At 40.2% G+C, this 16931-nt stretch overlaps 1 protein-coding gene across 2 annotated transcripts in view; it reads left to right on the forward strand.

Moving 5' to 3' along the window:
• SLC9C1 (solute carrier family 9 member C1) overlaps positions 1–15805 on the forward strand; it is a 171138-nt gene extending 155333 nt beyond the window's left edge. For both annotated transcript variants that reach the window (XM_054551527.2, XM_054551525.2), the window contains 2 exons: positions 4580–4666; positions 15410–15805. In XM_054551527.2, the coding sequence (XP_054407502.2) occupies positions 4580–4633 (54 nt within the window). In that variant the 3' untranslated portion in view covers positions 4634–4666; positions 15410–15805. The remainder of the gene's footprint in view (positions 1–4579; positions 4667–15409) is intronic.
• The last annotated feature ends 1126 nt before the right edge of the window (positions 15806–16931 follow it).

Here is a 16931-nt window from a genome sequence, read left to right on the forward strand (position 1 = left end):
CTTCAGTTCTGCTCTGATTTTAGTTATTTCTTGCCTTCTGCTAGCTTTTGAATGTGTTTGCTCTTGCTTTTCTAGTTCTTCTAATTGTGATGTTAGGGTGTCAATTTTGGATCTTTCCTGCTTTCTCTTGTGGGCATTTAGTGCTATAAATTTCCCTCTACACACTGCTTTGAATGCATCCCAGAGATTCTGGTATGTTGTGTCTTGGTTCTCGTTGGTTTCAAAGAACATCTTTATTTCTGCCTTCATTTCGTTATGTACCCAGTAGTCATTCAGGAGCAGGTTGTTCAGTTTCCACGTAGTTGAGCAGTTTTGAGTGAGATTCTTAATCCTGAGTTCTAGCTTGATTGCACTGTGATCTGAGAGATAGTTTGTTATAATTTCTATTCTTTTACATTTATTGAGGAGAGCTTTACTTCCAAGTATATGGTCAATTTTGGAATAGGTGTGGTGTGGTGCTGAAAAAAATGTATATTCTGTTGATTTGGGGTGCACAGTTCTGTAGATGTCTATTAGGTCCACTTGGTGCAGAGCTGAGTTCAATTCCTGGGTATCCTTGTTGACTTTCTGTCTCGTTGATCTGTCTAATGTTGACAGTGGGGTGTTAAAGTCTCCCATTATTATTGTGTGGGAGTCTAAGTCTCTTTGTAGGTCACTCAGGACTTGCTTTATGAATCTGGGTGCTCCTGTATTGGGTGCATATATATTTAGGATAGTTAGCTCTTCTTGTTGAATTAATCCCTTTACCATTATGTAATGGCCTTCTTTGTCTCTTTTGATCTTTGTTGGTTTAAAGTCTGTTTTATCAGAGAATAGGATTGTAACCCCTGTCTTTTTTTGTTTTCCATTTGCTTGGTAGATCTTCCTCCATCCTTTTATTCTGAGCCTATGTGTGTCTCTGCACATGAGATGGGTTTCCTGAATACAGCACACTGATGGGTCTTGAGTCTTTATCCAATTTGCCAGTCTGTGTCTTTTAATTGGAGCATTTAGTCCATTTACATTTAAAGTTAATATTGTTATGTGTGAATCTGATCCTGTCATTATGATGTTAGCTGGTTATTTTGCTCGTTAGTTGATGCAGTCTCTTCCTAATCTCAATGGTCTTTACATTTCGGTATGATTTTGCAGTGGCTGGTACCGGTTGTGCCTTTCCATGTTTAGTGCTTCCTTCAGGAGCTCTTTTACGGCAGGCCTGGTGGTGACAAAATCTCTCAGCATTTGCTTGTCTGTAAAGTATTTTATTTCTCCTTCATTTATGAAGCTTAGTTTGGCAGGATATGAAATTCTGGGTTGAAAATTCTTTTCTTTAAGAATGTTGAATATTGGCCCCCACTCTCTTCTGGCTTGTAGGGTTTCTGCCGTGAGATCCGCTGTTAGTCTGATGGGCTTCCCTTTGATGGTAACCCGACCTTTCTCTCTGGCTGCCCTTAACATTTTTTCCTTCATTTCAACTTTGGTGAATCTGACAATTATGTGTCTTGGAGTTGCTCTTCTTGAGGAGTATCTTTGTGATGTTCTCTGTATTTCCTGAATCTGAATGTTGGCCTGCCATGCTAGATTGCGGAAGTTCTCCTGGATAATATCCTGCAGAGTGTTTTCCAACTTGTTTCCATTCTCCCCGTCACTTTCAGGTACACCAATCAGACGTAGATTTGGTCTTTTCACATAGTCCCACATTTCTTGGAGGCTTTGCTTGTTTCTTTTTATTCTTTTTTCTCTAAACTTCCCTTCTCGCTTCATTTCATTCATTTCGTCTTCCAGGGCTGATACCCTTTCTTCCATTTGATCGCATCGGCTCCTGAGGCTTCTGCATTCTTCACGTAGTTCTCGAGCCTTGGTTTTCAGCTCCATCAGCTCCTTTAAGCACTTCTCTGTATTGGTTATTCTAGTTATACATTCTTCTAAATTTTTTTCAAAGTTTTCAACTTCTTTGCCTTTGGTTTGAATATCCTCCCGTAGCTCAGAGTAATTTGATCGTCTGAAGCCTTCTTCTCTCAGCTCATCAAAGTCATTCTCCGTCCAGCTTTGTTCCGTTGCTGGTGAGGAACTGCGTTCCTTTGGAGGAGGAGAGGTACTCTGCTTTTTAGAGTTTCCAGTTTTTCTGCTCTATTTTTTCCCCATCTTTGTGGTTTTATCTACTTTTGGTCTTTGATGATGGTGATGTACAGATGGGTTTTTGGTGTGGATGTCCTTTCTGTTAGTTTTCCTTCTAACAGACAGGACCCTCAGCTGCAGGTCTGTTGGAGCACCTGGCCGGCCGTGTGAGGTGTCAGTCTGCCCCTGCTGGAGGGTGCCTCCCAGTTAGGCTGCTCGGGGGTCAGGGGTCAGGGACCCACTTGAGGAGGCAGTCAGCCCGTTCTCAGATCTCCAGCTGCGTGCTGGGAGAACCACTGCTCTCCTCAAAGCTGTCAGACAGGGACATTTAAGTCTGCAGAGGTTACTGCTGTCTTTTTGTTTGTCTGTGCCCTGCCCCCAGAGGTGGAGCCTACAGAGGCAGGCAGGCCTCCTTGAGCTGTGGTGGGCTCCACCCAGTTGAAGCTTCCAGGCTGCTTTGTTTACCTAAGCGAGCCTGGGCAATGGCGGGCGCCCCTCCCCCAGCCTCACTGCCGACTTGCTGTTTGATCTCAGACTGCTGTGCTAGCAATCAGCGAGACTCCGTGGGCGTAGGACCCTCTGAGCCAGGTGCGGGCTATACTCTCCTGGGGCACCGTTTCCTAAGCCCGTCGGAAAAGCACAGTATTCGGGTGGGAGTGGCCCGATTTTCCAGGTGCCGTCTGTCACCCCTGGAAAGGGAAATCCCTGACCCCTTGCACTTCCCGAGTGAGGCAATGCCTCTCCCCTGCTTCGGCTGGCGCACGGTGCACTCACCCACTGACCTGCGCCCACTGTCTGGCACTCCCTAGTGAGATGAACACGGTACCTCAGATGGAAATGCAGAAATCACCCGTCTTCTGCGTCGCTCGCGCTGGGAGCTGTAGACCGGAGCTGTTCCTATTCGGCCATCTTGGCTCCTCCCCCTTTTTTTTTTTTTTTTTTTTTAACAATGCTGCCTTAATAGCATATTTGGAGGGATCGAAGAAGGAAAGCTAATGTTTTTCATGTACCTAGCCTCAAAGAGTGCTGCTTTTCCATCAATTAAAAAAAAATGATGGCATGGTGGTTGTTAATGAAGCAGGAGTGTGAAAATGAAAGTTTGTTAAGTGACAGGAACGTTAGCTATTAAGACATATAAAGAAAATCATCAGATTGTGTTGTTTAGTAGATGCTTCTTCTCCTTGCAGTTAGATCCTGGCTGTGTTAGAATCAGCTCTCTTCCCAGGATCCCAAACCCTTTCCTCGTCATTACCATCCCAGGACTGTGGCTTTCCCTTTACATAATAAAAAGTCCACCAAAGGTGTGGGGGAAAGAAAGATAGATCAGACTGTTATTGTGTCTATCTAGAAAAAGGAAGACATAAGAAACTCCATTTTGATCTGTACTAAGAAAAATTCTTCTGCCTTGAGATGCTGCTAATCTGTAACCCTGGCCCCAACCCTGTGCTTGCAAAAACATGTTGTATTGACTCAAGGTTTAATGGATTTAGGGCTTTGCAGGATGTGCTTTGTTAAAAATCTGTTTGCAGGCAGTATGCTTGGTAAAAGTCATCGCCATTCTCCAGTCTCAAGTACCCAGGGACACAATGCACTGCGGAAGGCCGCAGAGACCTCTGCCAAAGAAAGCGTGGGTATTGTCCAAGGTTTCTCCCCACTGAGACAGCCTGAGATATGGCCTCATGGGAAGGGAAAGACCTGACCGTCCCCCAGCCTGACACCAATACACGGTCTGTGCTGAGGAGGATTAGTAAAAGAGGAAGGCCTCTTTGCAGTTGAGATAAGAGGAAGGCATCTGTCTCCGGTTCGTCCCTGGGAATGGAATGTCTCAGTGTAAAACCCGATCATACATTCTATTTTCTGAGATAGGAGAAAACGGCCTTATGGCTGGAGGTGAGACATGCTGGCGGCAATACTACTCTTTACTGCACTGAGATGTTTGTGTAAAGTCAAATGTAAATCTGGCCTACATGCACATCGAGGCACAGCACCTTTCCTTAAACTTATTTATGACACAGAGTCCTTTGCTTGCGTGTTTTCCTGCTGACCCTTTACCCACCATTACCCTATAGTCCTGCCACATCCCCCTCTCCGAGATGGTAGAGATAGTGATCAATAAATACTGAGGGAACTCAGAGACCAGTGCCGGTGCGGGTCCTCCCTATGCTGAGTGCAGGTCCCCTGGGCCCACTTTTCTTTGTCTATACTTTGTCTCTGTGTCTTATTTCTTTTCTCAGTCTCTCATCTCCACCTTGCCAGAAATACCCACAGCTGTGGAGGAACAGGCCCCCTTCAAAGGGCCTATCATCACATCAAGCAACAAAGTGTTTTGAATCCCAGGATGGAGCACACAGTGCTGCCACTTCCAGGAGTCCCCAACCTTGCTCCCTGCTCTGTGGACTGAATTCTACCAGCCCTGCTTTGTAAATCTGACCCTTATTAACAGTCTCAGAATTTGAGTCCTGTCTCCTGTCTCAATTTCTAGATGCAAGAGCCTGCACATTTTCTTGATGATCTCAATGACAAAGTTCAACTCTAAGGAGTCCCCTAGAATAAACCTAAGGAAAGTCAGGTAAGCCACTCTGGTTTCCTCCACAAGATCAGGAGCACATCTGTCCCTGGAGATACAGACTGAAGCCAAAGTTACTTGCCCTTTATGTGATAGTGTGAATTATAGCTCTTTCCACTAGTCAGATAATTCTTCTAATTACAGTGTTTCTAAGTTGTAATTTAGAGAATTAACTTTAAAATAAGACTCCTTTATCTAGATTTCTGAAAACTTCATAATATTCTGGTTTCCTCTCTATATACTGCTACTTAATCTCACATGCAACACTGGCTGCTCTCAATTTAGCAGGTTATTTTTCAGGCTACAATGTACTGTTGGAAGATATAAAAAGATAAGTTATGACTTCACTTCTCAAGTGTTTATGTTCTAGTTAAGAAGACAAAACCTACCAGAAGGCAATTAAACTACCATAAAAGATACACTGTGGATAACACCAGCTGAAGTTAAACGAATTCAAGAGAGAAATAGCTGGCTGTGAGAATGAGCAAAGTCTTTGTAAAGAAAGGAAGAGGATATTCACAAGAGAGGATAAAAGAAAGCAAGACCTTTGGGGAAAAATGAGGACGACAGTCTGACAGTTAACTGTTCAAAATGTGTCTATGGGGAAATATTTGTGTGTGTATGCTTTATATGATTTTATGTTACATAAATCATATCACTAAGTTAAAAAATAAAAGCCATCAGATAAATAGGTTTATCTCCATTTTGAAAATGTAATTCTTCAGGCTGGGCGTGGTGGCTCACGCCTGTAATCCCAGCACTTTGGTAGGCCAAGGCAGGTGGATCACGAGGTCAGGAGTTCAAGACCAACCTGACCAATGTGGTGAAACCCCATCTCTATTAAAAATACAAAAATTAGCCAGGCACCGTGGCAGATGCCTGTAATCCCAGCTACTCAGGAGGCTGAGGCAGGAGAATTGCTTGAACCTGGGCAGCAGAGGTTGCAGTGAGCCGAGATCATGACATTGCACTCCAGCCTGGGCAACAGAGTGAGACTTCATCTCAAAAAAAAAAAAAAATTATATATATATATATTTCTTCCATGCCACCTCCATATTTTAAAATATGGCCATATTTAAAAGTAGATTTAAAAGCTTAAAATACCCTATGAAAAAGTATTTGCAAGATAAATTTAATGGCAGATCAGAGGCTTTCAGTGTGCCTCAGCTACTTGGAAATAGCAAGATAGTACATAAAAATTATCTCCGTGAGCTACAATTCAAGAAGGAAGATGGGAATCCACTGGAATCATGAGGGACACCCCAGATCCCACAGAGAAGAACACTGGCAAACAGCACTCCCATGACAGTATCTACCTCATAAAAGTGAGTGAAGCCCCAGTATATGAGAGAAGTAGAGAACTTCCCTTTGTGACTCATCTTTCTGCTGAAGAGCCATGCAACCCAGGCCAAGGGAGACCACTTTGTTTCTCCCTAGCCCTTGAGTTAACTTAGGAGAAAGGCACTGGAGAAAGCTGTAGATATTTTCCCAGACCTGGGATGAGAGCAGGACGCCATTTTTAATCCAGTCACATAAAAAGTCAGTCATTCTTGGGTGACTCAGCAGCGTGGCTATGCAGGCATTTTAGTCTCAGGCCAGAGATTGAACACCCTGTTCTGGAGCAGGGTAGGAGCCTCCACTGCCAGAATTGTGGAAAGTGCCTCAACAGTAGGTGCTAGAATTGTGCTTTTCCCCACTGCAAGTCTGGGGTAGGAGGAAAACTGCTACAGCTGTAGTTTCTCCTGGGTAGTGAGACTTGCAGCCAGGGCCAGCTTGGCAACCAGGAACTTATCTGTATGTGCCATTGCTGGGTGCCTTACCCTGCTCCCCTGAGATTGTGGTGCAGTGGGGCCCTCTTTGCTCAACCTCCAGGTAGAAATGCAGGTATTTGTTGCAGTCATTCACCTTGTTCAGCACCCTAAGCCATCCCACCCTTCCTGGACACAGATCATGGTGCAGTGGGGCTCCCTCTGCTCCCTACCCAGGCAGATCTCAGGTGTTTAGAGCACCCATTTGCCTTGTTCATCAGCTTGAGCCATGCAACCCTTTCTGGACATAGATCATGGTACAGTGGAGCTCTCTGCTCCACACCCAGGCAGACCTCCAGGCATTTGGAATACCCATTCACCTGGTTCAGCAGCCTAAGCTATGCCATCCTCCCTAGGCATAGATTGTGGTGCAGCAGGGCTCTCTCTGCTCCAAGCCCAGGGAGATCTCCAGACATTTGGGGCACCTGTTTGCCTGGTTCAAGAGCCTGAGCCACCCCATCCTTTCTGCACATAGATCATGGTACAGCAGGGCTCTCTCCGCTCCACACTTAGGCAGATCTCCAGGCATTTGGATTACTCACTCACTGGATCAGCAGCCTGACCCACCCCATCCTCTCTGTGCAGAGATCCCGGTGTGTGGGAACTCTCTCTCTGCTTCATGCCCAGGCAGATCACCAGGGATTCAGAGTGCCCACTGAGCTGTTTCAACAGCCTGAGCCACCCCACCCTTCCAGAATCATGATGCAGTGGGACTCTCTGCTCCATGACCAGGCAGATCTCCAGGCATTCAGATTATGCACTCACTGGATCAGCAGCCTGACCCAACTGCTCCCCAACTTCCTGTGCCGAGATTTTGGTACAGGGGGACCTTCTCTGCTCCATGCTCACACAGATCTCCAAGCATTCAGAGCACCTGCTTCCTTGGGCCAGCCACCTGAGTCATCCTACCCCTCTTGTACAGAGATCTTGGTGAAGGGGGGCCATCTCTGCTCCACACACAAGCAGATGTCAGGCATCTGAAGCACCCACTCTTCTAGATTAGGAGCTTAGGCTGCCCCCCACCCCTGTGCAGAGAACTCAGAGCCAAGGTTTCCCAACTCCATGCCCAGGCATACCAGTGAGTACCTGGTGGACACTCACTGGACTCTCTATTGGCACTGGTGCTTGCGCTTGCTATCAAGAGACCTGCAGACAGACCTGCCCAGTCAAGACACACCCTGTATGGCTCCTACTCCTCATCCCCTCAAGGCTGAGCAGGGAGCTCAGACCACTGTGCATATTAGGAATTAGCCCATTGCCTAAAACAATAGTTTCTGCCAGTAAACACGGGTCAAGTGTATACCTAAACACATTGGCCACAGCCAGCTCTTACTGTAAGTGCCATCTACAGGCTTGTAGGATGAACTGAACAGCCCAATATAAAACCTGCCAAAAGTTTTATGAAGACATAGAGCTATAGTAGCAAAGCCAAAACAGCATTCTCTATGGTCATACCCCCTAAGGAGTGGGGGAAAAGGGAACAGAAAAAATAAAAAATAAACAAATAATAATATTATTAAAGGGAAAAAAGGAAAATTCTACTCACATGAAAAGAATTACAAAAATTAGAAGTGCCAGTGTCTCCAGATGAGAAGGAACCCATGCAAGAATTCTGGCACCATGAAAAATCTGAATGTGGTAACACCACTAAAGGATTTCACTAGCTCTCCAGCAATGGTCCCTAACCTAAATGTAAACTCAGAGATACAGATAAGGAAGTCAAAGCATGGATTGTAAGGAAGCTTAATGAGATCCAAGATGAAGTTGGAAATCAATACAAAGAAACCTTAAAACAATCCAGGAAATTAAAGAAGAGATAAACACCTTAAAAAGAAATCAATCGGGGCTTCTTGAATTGGAAAACTCACCTAAAAAAATTCAAAATACAACTGAAAACTTTATCAATAGACTAAACCAAGGAGAAAAATGAATTTCAGAGCTTGAAGACCACTCTTTTGAAATAACCCAGTCTGCCTGAAATAAAGTTTAAAAGAATTTTAAAAATGAGCCAAGTCTTTGAGAAATATGGGATTATATAAAGAGCTCAAACTTGTGAATTATTGGCATTCCTTAGAGAAGGAGAAAAGTCAAACAACCTATAGAATATATTTCAGGAAATAATTCAAGAAAACTTCTTTAATCTTGCTAGAGATGTAGACATCCAGATACAAAAACCTAGAGACAATATACAAAATGAACATCCCCAACACATATAGTCACCAGACTGTCCAGGGTCAATGCCAAAGAAAAAATTTTAAAGTCAGCAAAATAGGGTAGATAACATACAATGGGAACTCCATGAGGCTAACAGCAGATTTCTCAGCAGAAACCTTACAAGCCAGGAGAGACTGGGGACCTATATTCATCATTCTGAAAGAAAGAAAATTCCAACCAAGAATTTCGTATCCTGCCAAACTAAGCTTTATAAGCAAAGGAAAATTAAAATATTTTCCAGACAAGAAAGTGCTAAGGGAATTCATTACCATGAGACCACCCTTACAAGAGACTGTTAAGAGAGTTCTAAACAAGGAAACAAAAGAATGGCACCTGCTACCACAAAAACTCACCCATGTACATACCTTGCAGGCCTTATAAAACAAAAACACAACAGAAACTGCACAATAGACAGCTAACGACTTCACAATAGGATCAAAATTTACATATCAATATGAATCTTGAATGTAAACGGTGTAAACACCCCCACGTAAAAGGCATAGAGTGGCAAGTTGAATTTAAAAAACAAGACCTATCCTTCAAGAAACCATCTCACACATAATGACACCGATGACCTCAAAGCAAAGGGCTGGAGAAAGATCTACCATGCAAATGGAAAACAAAAAAGAGCAGGGGTCACTATTTTTATATCAGATAAAACAGACTTTAAATTGGAAACAGTAAAAAAGACAAAGAAATGCATTATGTAATGATAAAGGGTTCAATGTAAAAGGAAGACTTAACCATCCTAAATCTACATGCACCCAATATTGGAGCACCTAGGTTCATAAAACACACACTTCTAGATGTATGAAGAGGCTTAGATAGTCATACAATACTAGTGAGGGACTTTAACTCCCCACTGACAGTATTAGACAGATTGAGACAGAAAAGTAACAAAGAAATTCTGGACTTTAACTCAACACTTGGACCTAATAGACATCTACAGAATACGCCACCCATCAACCACAATGTATATTATTCTCATCTGCATACAAAAAATATTCCAAGATTGACCACATGCTCAGCCATAAAGCAAGTCTCAATCAGTTCAAAAGAATCAAAATCATACCAACCATATTCTTGGACAACAGTGGAATAAAAATAGAAATGAATACCAAGAAGATCTCTCAAAACCACACAATTACATGGAAATTAAACAATTGACTTCTGAATGATGTTTGAGTAAACAAATCAAGGCAAAAATAAAAAAGTACTTTGAAATAAATGAAAGACACAACATATCAAAGTCTCTGGGATACAGCAAAACCAGTGTTAAGCATAAAGTTTTATAACACTAGATTCCTACCTCAAAAGTTAGAAACATCTCAAATTAACAATCTAATTTCACACCTTAGGAACTAGAAAAACAAGAACAAATGAGCTACAAAGCTAGCAGAAGAAAAGAAATAACTAAAATCAGAGAAGAACTGAACAAAATTAAGACATAAAAATCCATACAAAGAATCAATGGAAATAAAGTCGGTTTTTTGAAAGGATAAACAAAATCAGTCGATCACTAGCTAGATTAAAGAAAAAAGAGAGCTCCAAATGCACACAATCAGAAATGACAAAGGTGACGTTATAACCAATGCCACAGAAATACAAAAGATCCTTGGAGACTATTATGAACACCTCTACATACACAAACTAGAAAATGTAGAAGAAATGGTGTATCAGTCCGTTTTCATGCTGCTGATAAAGACATACTTGAGACTGGGCAATTTACGAAAGAAAGAAGTTTACGGGATTTACAGTTCCACGTGGCTGGGGAGGCCTCACAATCATGGCAGAAGGTGAAAGACACGTCTCATATAGTGGCAGACAAGAGAAGAGAGCTTGGACAGGGAAACTCCCCCTTATATAATCATCAGATCTCATGAGACTTATTCACTATCATGAGAACAGCAAAAGAAAGACTTGCCCCCATGATTCAATTACCTGCCTTCGGGTCTCTCCCACAACATGTGGGAATTTAAGATGAGATTTGAGTGAAAACAAAGCCAAACCATATCAAATAGGTAAATTTCTGGGACGACACAATCTCCCAAGATTGAATCAGGAAGAAATTGAAAAACTGAACAGACCAATATCAGGTTCCAAAATTGAATCCATAAAAAAAAAAACCTACCAACCAAAAAAAAAAAGCCAAGGGCGATGGATTCACAGCCAAATTCTACCAGATATACAAAGAAGAGCTAGTACCAATTCTACTGAAATTATTTCAAAAAATCAATGAGAAGGAACTCCTCCCTAACTCATTCTACAAAGCCAGCATCACCCTGATACCAAAACCTGGCAAAACACAATGAAAAAAGAAAACTACAGGCCAATATTCCCAATCAACATAGATGTGAAAATCCTCAACAAAATTTTAGCAAATTAAATCCAGCAGCACATCAAAAAGTTAATATACCACAATCAAGTAGGCTTTATTTCTGGGATGCAAGGCTGGTTCAACATCCAGCAAATCAATAACTGTGGTTCACCACATACACAGAATCAAAAACAAAACCATATGATCATCTCCATAGACATAGAGAAAGCTTTTGATAAGATCCAACATCCCTTCATGATAAAAAGCCTCAACACACTAGGCACTGAAGGAACGCACCTCAAAATAATAGAAGCCATCAAGCTCCTATTATTTTTGGGACAAACCCACAGCCAACATCATACTGAATAGGCAAAAGCTGGAACCATTCCCTTTGAGAACTGGAACTAGAAAAGGATGTCCACTCCCACTACTCCTATTCAACATAATACTAGAAATGCTAGCCAAAGCAATTAGGCAAAAGAAAGAAATAAAAGTCATCCAAAAAAGAAAAAGAAGTCAAACTATCTCTCTTTGCAGACAATACCATTTTATATTTAAAAAACCCTAAGGACTCTACCAAAAGGCTTCTGAGGTGACAAACAACTTCAGCAAAGTTTCAGGATGCAGAATCAATGTACAAAAATCAGTAGCATTTCTATACACCAATGTTCAAGCTGAGAGCCAAATCAAGAACACACTCCCATTTACAATACACACACACACACACACACACTCACACACACACACAAACCTTAGGAATACATGCAACCAAGGAGGTAAAAGATTTCTATAAGGAGAATGACAAAATACTGCTGAAAGAAATCACAGATGACATAAACAAATGGAGAAACATTCCATGCTTGTGGATTGGAAGAATCAATATTGTTAAAATGGCCATACTGCCCAAAACAATCTACAGATTCAACACTATTCTTATTGAATTACCAACATAATTTTTCACAGAATTAGAAAAAAAATGGCTGGGTGTGGTGGCTCACACCTGTAATTCCAGCACTTTAGGAGGCCAAGGCAGATGAATCACGAGGTCAGGAGTTTAGGACCAGCCTGGCCAACATGGTGAAACCCCGTCTCTACTAAAAATACAAAAAATTAGCTGGGCTTGATGGTGGGCACCTGTAATCTCAGCTACTCAAGAGGCTGAGGCAGGCAGGAGAATCTCTTGAACCCAGGAGGTGGAGGTTGCAGTGAGCTAAGATCACACCATTGCACTCCAGCCCGGGTGACAGTGCGAGACTCTGTCTCAAAAAAAAAAAAAAAAAAAAAAGCGAGGGCATCACAATACTGTAAGGCATAGTAATCAAAGCAGCATGGTACTGGTACAAAAACAGACACATAGACCAACGGAACAGAGTAGAGAACCTATAACTAAAGCCCCACACTTACAACCATCTAATCTTCAACAAAGTTGACAATACAAGCAATGGGGAAAGGACTCCCTATTCAGTAACTGGTACTAGAACAACTGGCTAGCCATATACAGAAGAATGAAACTGAAACTATTTCAACCTTTCCCCTACCTTTCAACATATACAAAAATTCACTCAAGATAGATTAAAGATTTAAATGTAAGACCTCGAACCATAAGAATCCTAGAAGAAAACCTAGGAGACACTATTCTCAACACTGGCCTTGGCAAATAATTTATGACTAAGTCTTCAAAAGCAATTGCAACAAAAACAGAAACTGACAAGTAGGACCTAATTAAACTAAAGAGCTTCTGCAGAAGCAGAAGAAACTATCAATAGAATAAACAGACAACCCACAGTATGGGAGAAAATATTCCCAAACTGTGCATCTGACAAAGGCCTAATTTCCAGAATCTATAAAGAACTTAAACAATTGAACAAGCAAAAAACAACCCCATTAAAAATGCATGAAAGACATAGACAGACACTTCTCAAATAAAGACGTACAAGCAGCCAACAAACATGAAAAAGTGCTCATCATCACTGATCATTAGAGAAATGCAAATCAAAACCACAGTGAGATACTATCTCACACCATTCAGAATGACTCTTATTAAAAAGTCAAAAACAACAGATATGATGAGGCTGCAGAGAAAAGGAAACATATATACACTGTTGGTAGGAAAGTAAACTAGTTCAGCCACTGTGGACAGTAGTTTGGAGATTTCTCAAAGAACTTAAAACAGAACTACCATTTGATGCAGCAATGGCATTACTGGATATACATACATATGTGTATATGTACGTACGTATATACATATATGTATATACATAGGTACATATATACATATATGTATATACATAGGTACATATATACATATATGTATATACATAGGTACATATATACATATATGTATATACATAGGTACATATATACATATATGTATATACATAGGTACATATATACATATATGTATATACATAGGTACATATATACATATATGTATATACATAGGTACATATACAAATTATTCTACCAAAAAGACACATGCACTTACATGTTCATCATAGCACCACTTACAATAAATAGCAAAGACATGGAATCAACCTAGGTGCTCATCAGTGGTGGGTTGAATAAAGAAAATGTGGTACATATATGCCATGAAATACTATACAGCCATAAAAAAGACCCAAATCATGTCCTTTGTGCAGCAATATGGATGCAGCTGAAACCTATTATCCTAAGCAAATTAACACAGGAAAAGAAAACCAAATATTGCATATTCTCACCTATAAGTGGGAGCTAAACATTGGGTACTCATGGATATAAAGATGGCAACATTAGACCCTGGGGATTTCTACAGAGGGAAGGGAGGGAGGGGTCAAGGGTTGAAAAACTAACTACTGGGTACTATGCTCAGTACCTGGGTGATGGAATCATTTGAATCCTAAGCCCAGCATCACGCAATATACCCAGGTAACAAACTTGCACATGTATCCCTGGAATCTAAAATAAAAATTGGAAAAAAAAGATATTTTTATTATTGCCCAAAGAATACTTTCATATATTATCAGAAGATATTCTCTTTTTTGTATATTGAATTTAAGTCAGAATGATTTAGGTAATGTTTAATGCATTAATCTCTTTTACCTCAAAAAAGTAATACTGTCATAGAAAGCAGAAGGAAATACAAGGAGGTGCTGGAGATTGATAATCTTCTTGGCAGGAGGACACCCAAGTCAGCAGTTTCTTATACAATCCTATAATAATAAAAGCAGTTCAAGAATGGTCCACAAAAAGAATTAATTGCTTACAATAAGATCAATATCTTTACCTTGGACTAATGTGTACAACATGATTAGGAAAACACTGTAATTTCAACAGGCAAACTTATGAATAAGCAATTCAAGTAAAAGACAATACCTAACAATGGAGAAAATAGTAATCTAAGAAATGCAGAATTCAAAAAAAATTATTAACATTTGCTTTTTTAATTGACAACTTTTTTATTCATTGGTAACATCTATTTCCTTTGAAACAGAAGAGGAAATAGATGAAAACTGAGGGATATTGGTTTTCTCATATTTTGCTGGTAGAAGAGTAAAAACAACTTGTAACAAAGTTATAAGAATGCTCACACACTTTGAATTAGTGATTATGCTTCTAGGGATTAAGCCAAAGTAAATTATTCTTACAGTAAATGTGTACAAAACATCCAAGGCACTACTACTTCTAATGACAAAAGAAAGAGCCCAAGTGTCTAACAATGAGATTGTCTACAAAACATCCATATGAGGAAATATTGTGCAACCATTAAAAGGGTTGGTTGTATAGATCAATGTAAAATATGAAGAGGAAGGCAAAATATACAACATACAATATATACCCATCTTTCAACATGAAAAGGGTCTAGAGAAGATCAATACAAGTTATTTAATTATGGAATTAGAAGGATGAGAGTAGGAGTGGTTTTGATCACTTCTTTTATTTTAAGCGGTTCTATTGATTTTATAATAAAAAGCATGATTATGTAACTATTAAACATTATTGAAATATAAATTATTTGAAAGTTATTTATTTCTTCTTAACACCCTTTATGTTCAGCAATACTGGTTTGATGAAGGGGGTTTTTATAGTCTGAACTGAAGCTCAATGAGTGGTAATGGATTAAGTCAATGCTTCTCACAATGGACAATCCTCCTCCTGACAATCCATAAACTATGCCTGTTCATTTTAGCAGGCTTCAGTGCCTTCTCAGACTCTGACTCCTAGGTTAAATCATTCTGCTACCACTCTATGAGTGACAAAGGATTCACACTCACTTGCTCAATTTCCTTCCTTGGCCTTAACAAAAATGACCAAGAAACATCTTATGGGAGTCAAATTGACCCTCTAGTACATCCTATTCTGGGTTGTAAGTCAATGCTAAAATGTTCCAAAACCCTCTATGTTTTTGTTTTTTCTTTCCGCTTCTATTAGGAAAGAGTAAGACTGTTTTGAAGACCGAAGCGTGTATTAATGCTGTGGCTATGAGAGGCCTCCTGCTGCAGAAACACACTTCCCTACATCAAGAAGGAGCAACTTCAAGTTGGATCCTGTGTGGACGATCTTGGTGCTAGGCAGAAAAGAAATTTGGACCTTGAGACCAGCAGTTCAACATATATACTTTTTGCAAAATTTCCTTGATTTAAAATATTTGTTATTTTAAATATACAAAACATTTTAGAAAATCTCAGAGTAAATTTTAGTCTTAAAGCCAGAAAATAAGCTTATAGCCATCTAGATATTTTGCATATTGCTCTTACAGCAATAATGGTTTGGCTCACTTTATGAAAAATAAAATGTATTAAAATATAGTTTAAATGTTGTTCTTGATCCGAGTATTGATTTGTGTCACTCATTGCACTTCACTCATCTCGGTAGCTCTCAGAGAATTATAATAGTGAGGAATGAAAACTGATTCAGACTGAATCAGGCAACTTAGCCCTAAGTGAAACTTTCAGTAATCACTTTATTCACCATTATACTCACAGCAACAGCACAATACCTGGTATGTAATTTTAGAAAATAGTCTTAACAGTGAAGAATTAGTGCATGCTTTCTGTATGTTAGGCATACAACACATGCCATACAGTTATGATGAACTCATTTTGTAACAATCATATAAGGTAAGTACAATTATTCCCAATTTATGAATGAGTAAACTGAAAATCTTACAACTAGGAAGAGGCAGAGCAGAGATTTGAAAACAAGTTATAACACATATCCCTCTAATATGGTAAGCCCTAAATAGATATCTAAAGAATTAATAAAAATTTAGCTTGCAATGAGCTGAGATAGCACCACTGCAGTCTGGCCTGGGCGAAAGAGCAAGACTCTGTCTCAAAAAAAAAAAAAATATTTAAAGATAAGTCTTCAGAGTCAGACTTCCACCTGGGGGTCTAGAAATCTGAATGCTATGCCAAATAACTGGTGGTGGGTACGTTTTAGAAGCCAAGTATGGCGACTCCTGTCACAAAAGTGTCCTTGTGGAAAAGACAACTTGGTTTGTTTCTGTTGACAAAGTCAAATCAAATTGCTACCACTTCTCTCCAAAACTAACCTTAACCAGTTTTTTCCCAGTGATAATTACCTGACAGCTGTTAAGTGTTTAAGGAACCCCATTAATGAGTACCCCTCCTCTCCTGAGTTCTGAACCAACTGAAAATTATGATAAAGGGTTAAAGCAAATAGAGATTAAAACATTCACAAGCTCACCATTATTACTGATGGAACTGACATTAGATAATGTGGTTGCCTTCTTTTCCCTAGAACTGAAAAGATTGACTGCTGTAGGCATTTGTCATTAAGCTTCATGCATAGCTGAGAACAGTAGAAAATGCAAGATTTCTAAGAGTAAATTTACCCCAAAAAGTATCAGGAAGAAGGAGATTAACAAAGAATGTCCAGGTTCTACTTCCAAATACATCAACCAAATAAACCACCACACTTCAGTAGAACA

The sequence above is a fragment of the Pongo abelii genome, chromosome 2 (assembly GCF_028885655.2).
Source record: "Pongo abelii isolate AG06213 chromosome 2, NHGRI_mPonAbe1-v2.0_pri, whole genome shotgun sequence".
NCBI classification, from domain to species: domain Eukaryota; kingdom Metazoa; phylum Chordata; class Mammalia; order Primates; family Hominidae; genus Pongo; species Pongo abelii.